Source organism: Chiloscyllium plagiosum, chromosome 35, assembly GCF_004010195.1.
Source record: "Chiloscyllium plagiosum isolate BGI_BamShark_2017 chromosome 35, ASM401019v2, whole genome shotgun sequence".
NCBI lineage: Eukaryota > Metazoa > Chordata > Chondrichthyes > Orectolobiformes > Hemiscylliidae > Chiloscyllium > Chiloscyllium plagiosum.
Window position 1 is genome coordinate 38,346,021 of NC_057744.1, and position 6,000 is coordinate 38,352,020.

General features: G+C 41.2%; 1 protein-coding gene across 4 annotated transcripts in view; it reads right to left on the bottom strand.

Annotated features, from left to right (window-relative positions):
• nfrkb (nuclear factor related to kappaB binding protein) overlaps positions 1–6,000 on the bottom strand; it is a 161,174-nt gene that overhangs the window by 134,784 nt on the left and 20,390 nt on the right. For all 4 annotated transcript variants that reach the window (XM_043676950.1, XM_043676947.1, XM_043676949.1 and 1 more), the window contains exon 5: positions 2,366–2,537. In XM_043676950.1, coding sequence (XP_043532885.1) covers positions 2,366–2,537 — 172 coding nt within the window. The remainder of the gene's footprint in view (positions 1–2,365; positions 2,538–6,000) is intronic.

The following is a 6,000-nucleotide window of genomic DNA, read 5'->3' on the forward strand; positions in this document are numbered from 1 at the left end:
ACCAATTTTTTAAGAAAATATGTTAGGCTAATTGACCCATCTTATTACTTCTCTTATGATGGTGATAGTACTTAATTCCTCACCTGAATTCTTTAGTAATAATGAGATGTTTGAAGTATCTTGAAGGTTAAAGATTGATGCAAAGCATTTAATGACTCCTCTGCCATTTCCATGCTCCCATAATTATGTCTGCAGATGAATACTCTAAGGGGCCTCTGCTCACATTGACCTTTCTCTTATATATTTAAAGACACTCTTCATTGCCAGTTTATATATTCCCTTGTAGTTTAATTTTCTTTCTCTTTATCGTTTGTAGTCCTGATAGATGCTGAATTTATCCCAGTTTTTGAGGTTATTGCTGACTTTTGATGGCTTATGTGATTTTTCTTTGAACTTTATACTCTCCTTAACTTTCATGGTTGAATTGTCCCTCTCTTAGAATCTTTCCTCCTTACTGGGATATATTTTTGCTGAAAGTCATGAATTATCTTCTCAAATGCCTGCCACTGCTTGCTTATTGTCATTCCTGCTGTTAAAGTATTCCACAGATTCATGGCTCTGAGAAAATAATTTCTTCTTATCTCTATTTTAAATGAGTGACCCCATGTTTTGAAAACTCGCCTTGTGGTCCTTGATTCCACACAAGGGGAAACAACCTTACCTCAACTACCCTGTCAAGTCCCTAAGCACTGCATGTTTCAATAAGGTCCACATTCTAATCAGTACAGGTCCAAGCTACCAACACCTCCACATAACACTGCCCTTCCATAGTTGATATCAGCTGAGTGAACCTTCTTTGGACTGCCTTCAATCTTTCCTCATATTAAAGGGCCCAAAACAGTTCACAGCATTCCAGCTGCAGTCTAACTCATGCCTTGTACAGTTTAGCAACCTCCCTACTCTCCCTTCCATTGCTGGAGAATATTCCATTTGCCTTCCCAATTATTCACTGAGCTTGGAATGATCAAACATAATCTACCACTTACAAATCCATGCTAGTTCTCCTGAACTGACTCAAACCTTTTCAAATGCCCATGATCTTCTTTCTGTCTCTAATATTTTATTACTGCAATTATATTGACTAGCATATAATTACATGGAATAACCTGATCACCTGTTTTGAAAAAGGATGTCACATTTGCACCTTCCAATTGTTCAGCACCTTTCCTGTATATAGGGGAGATTTAATGATTATGGTAAGTCCTTCTACTATCTACAGTCCCACCTCACTTAGCAACATGGGATGCAAGTCAGTAATTTTAACCACTACGTATGACCAGCCTTTCAAACACATTCTACCCATCCATTTGCACCTTGTCCACTGCCTTTACCAATAGTTTGTTAGCACCCACATCCTTAATAAAGACTGATTCAAAATACCGAAGTATTTTAGCCTTCACTTCACCTCTTACTATATGCTCTTTGTCCTCAATAAAATCTACTGTCTCTATAATTATCTTGTCATGACCCTGGTGAGAATAGAGCATGAGAAATCAAGATCCACTATTCCACGAGTTACCATAATTTTTGTTTCCATTCATGGGATTATCGTTGTCTAGGCCAGCATTTACTGCCCATCCCCAATTGCCCAGAGGACAGTTAACAGTCAACCACATTGCTGTGGGTCTGTTCACATATGTAGACCAGACCAGGTCCCTTCAATTTCAGCAGTTTCCTTCCCTGAACGGCAATAGTCTCATGGTCTTCACTAGATTCTTAACTCCAGATTTTTTAAAAATTGAATTCAAATTCCACCATCTGTCAAACCCAAGAACATTACCTGGGTTTCTGGATTAATAATCTAGTGATAATATCACTGAGCCATTGCAATTTAATATCTAGGATGGTTAATGCCTGACTATGACCACTATCTGATATAAAAGAAACCCACAAATTTCAAAAGCATACCTATTATAACAAACTTATCTGCTAACAAATGACAAAAAATGAACGATTAATTAATTATGCAAATTTAAACTTCACCCATTTTAAATCCAAACACAAACACACATATATTCATTTATATGTTTTGAGAAATATAGACAAGGACAAAATCTCTATGGATCAAATTTCAAATTTCAAACCAAAGAAAAATGGGGTAACTTTTCTCAGATATCTTTATTTGAGATTTTTGGCGATGACACCATGTTGCTGTTGAATGTTGTGACCTTCAATAGTTCAGCTGGATTTGGGCCTTGCTTAAAATTAGAGGTTCTCTTTCTTTTTGCTAAATATTGGACAATGCAAAAAATCCTTGAATAAACATGAAAGGTAGTTGGGCTCACCAAGGCCTTCTTATCCAGCATTTTATCAAGTGAATTATTGCTGCGTGTCCTGCAATGAACCAACCCATTGACATTCATACCTTCCTCATCAGATGAGATGCTGTTATCTTTACATTCCTCTTTGACCTCTTGCAGAATCTTTTCGTATCGACTCTGTGCTCGCCTCTCCTGCTCCTTCTGACTCGAAATTGCCTGGTATTTCCTTTTCAGAGTCATGTCAGGGCCACTCTTTCTTGCCAGCTCGAGCAACTCCTGGAAAATGAACCAATCAACAAAAACACTCTGTGGTGTATCTGATGTTACAACAGGGTCATGTTTTTAATACAGATTTAAAGTACCAAGCCAAACAAATTCCTTCCTCATTTGAAGTGATGAAACTTTCCAGTGCTGCTACATAAACAATTTTAATGGAGCGCTTTGGCCAATCCTGCAATGTTATGAAGGTGTAGGTGTACTGTACCTTTAAAAGAGAAAGAGAGAGAAAGGAAGCTGGCAAGGACTGACAGAAAGCACAGAGTGTGCCGAGCAATTTAAAAAATGCAACATTTGGTTGAAACATATAGCTGATTCTGTGTTGCCATGGAACAAAAACAAATTCAAATTCGACCAATCTGTTTAAATTATGCCCCAGATACCAAAATTCAATTGAATTTGAATTTTACGGTTTGGGATGATATCAAACCAAACAAAGAACAAAGAAAATTTACAGCCCAGGAACAGATCCTTCGGCCCTCCAAGCCCGAGCCAATCCAAATCTACTGTCTAAACCTTTCAGTCAATTTTTAAGTATCTGTATCCCTCTGCTCCCCACCTACTATGCATCTGTCCAGATGCATCTTAAATGAATCTACCGTGCCTGCCTCTACCACCTCTGCTGGCAACACGTTCCAAACGCCCACCACCCTCTGTGTGAAGTACGTGCCGCGTGTATCCCCCTTAAACTTTCCACCTCTCACCTTGAATGCGTGACCTCTTGTTATTGAATCCTTCACCCTGGGAAAAAGCTGGTCTCTATCCACCCTGTCTATACTCTTCATGATTTTGTAAACCTCAATCAAGTCCCCCCTCAATCTCCTTTTTTGTAATGAAAACAAACCTAATCTACTCAATCTCTCTTCATAGCTAGCACCTTCCATACCAAGCAACATCCTCATAAATCTTCTCTGCACTCTCTCCAAAGCTTCCACATCCTTTTGGGAATGTGACAACCAGAACTGTACACAGTACTCTAAATGCGATTGAACCAATGTCTTGTACAATTTTAACATGACTTGCCAGCTCTTATACTCAATACCCTGTCCGATGAATGCAAGCATACTATATGCCTTCTTGACCACTCTATCCAACTGCGCAGCAACCTTCAGGGTACAATGGACCTGCACTCCTAGATCTCCCTGCCCATCAACTTTTACCAAGGCTCTTCCATTCATTGTATAATTTGCTCTAGAATTAGTCTTGCCTAAATATATCACCTCACATCTGTCTGGATTAAAATCCATCTGCCACTTTTCCACCCAACTCTCCAGTCTATCTATGTCCTCCTGTATTCTTTGACAGTCCCTTATGCTTTCTGCTACTCCACCAATCTTCGTGTCATCTGCAAACTTGCTGATCATACCAACAGTGCCCTCTTCCAGATCATTTATGATATTACAAACAACAGTGGCCCCAACACTGATCCCTGTGGAACACACTGGTCACCTTTCTCCATTTCGAGAAACTCCCTTCAACTCCCTTCAGCAACAGTCTCCTGTTGCTCAACCAGTTATTTATCCACCTAGCTAGAACACCCTACACACCATTTGACTTCACCTTCTCCATTAGTCTACCATGGGGAACCTTATCAAAAGCCTTACTAAAGTCCATGGATATGATATCAACAGCCCTTCCTTCATCTATCAACTTGGTCACTTCCTCAAAGAACTCTATTAAGTTAGTAAGGCACGATCTTCCCCACACAAAACCATGTTGCCTATCACTGATAAGCGCATTCTTTTCTAAATATGAAAAGATCCTATCCCTCAGTACCTTCTCCAGCAACTTTCCCACCACTGACGTCAGGCTCACTGGTCTGTAGTTACCTGAAATATCCCTACTACCCTCCTTGTACAGGGGGACAGCATGAGCAACCTTCCAGTCCTCTGGCACCACACCTGTGTTTAAGAATGCCACAAAGATATCTGTCAGAGCCCCAGCTATTTCCTCTCCCGCCTCCCTCATCAACCTGGGATATATCCCATCTGGGGATTTGTCCACCTGAATAACCTCTAGCCTACCCAACACATCTTCCCTACTTATGTCAACGTGATCCAGACTAATCAAACTTCTATCTCTAATCTCAAGATTCATCATGTTCCTCTCCTCAATGAACACTGTTGCAAAGTAATCATTCAGAATCTCACCCATTCTCTCAGGCTCGACACACAGCCTGCCTTCATTATCCTTTACTGGACCAATCCTTTCTCGAGTTACCCACTTGCTTCTTATGTAAGAATAAAATGCTTTGGGATTCTCCTTAATTCTGCTTGCTAAAGCTATTTCATTACCCTTTTTAGCCCATTTGATTCCTCTTTTAAGATTGGTCCTACTCTTCTGATATTCGTCCAGGGCCTGTTCTTTTCTTAGCTGCCTAGACCTTATGAATGCTTCCCTTTTCCTCTTGGCTAGTCGTACAATTTCTCCTGTCATCCACGGTTTACGAATCTTGCCCTCCCTATCCTTTGCCTTCAACGGGACATGCCTATCCTGCACTGTCTTTAACCTACCTTTGAAAGCCTCCCACATATCAAATGTGGACTTCCCTTCAAATAGCTGTGTCAAATCCACATTTCCCAGCTCCTGCCTAATTTTGATACAATTGGCTTAGGTCCACTCACATCTTTGTCTACGGGTATTCTAAAATTTACAAAATTGTGGTCACTGTTCCTAAAGAAATCCCCCACCGCAACGTCTACCACCTGTCCTGGCTCATTCCCCAATACCAGGTCCAATATGGCCCCTTCCCTTGCCGGACTATTGACATACTGCTCTGGAAAATTCTCCTGGACGCTTCTTACAAATTCTACCCCATCCACACCTCTGACGCTAAGTGTATCCCAGTTAGTGTTGTGAAAATTAAAATCTCCCATCACCACTACTCTATTGCCTCTACATCTTTCCATAATCTGTTTACCTATTTGTTCTTCTACCTCACGCTCACTGTTGAGAGGCCTGTGATACAGCCCCAACAGTGTAACTGCACCCTTCTTATTTCTCAGCTCCACCTCACTACCCAAGACCTCCATAGTGTCCTCCTTTAGCACAGCCGTGATATCATCCCTGACCAGCAATGCAACTCCAACCCCCTTTTACCTCCTTCCCTGTCCTGTCTGAAGTGTCTTTATCCTGGAACATTTAATTGCCAATCATCATGCCCTTCCTTCAACCAAAACTCTGTGATTGCAATGCGTCATACTCCCAGGCATCAATCCAAGCCTTAAGTTCACTTGCTTTAGAACATAGAACATAGAACAATACAGCACAGAACAGGCCCTTCAGCCCACGATGTTGTGCCGAACATTTGTCCTAGCTAAAGCACCCATCCATGTACCTATCCAATTGCCGCTTAAAGGTCACCAATGATTCTGACTCCGCCACTCCACAGGCAGCGCATTCCATGCCCCCACCACTCTCTGGGTAAAGAACCCACCCCTGACATCCCCCCTATACCTTCCAC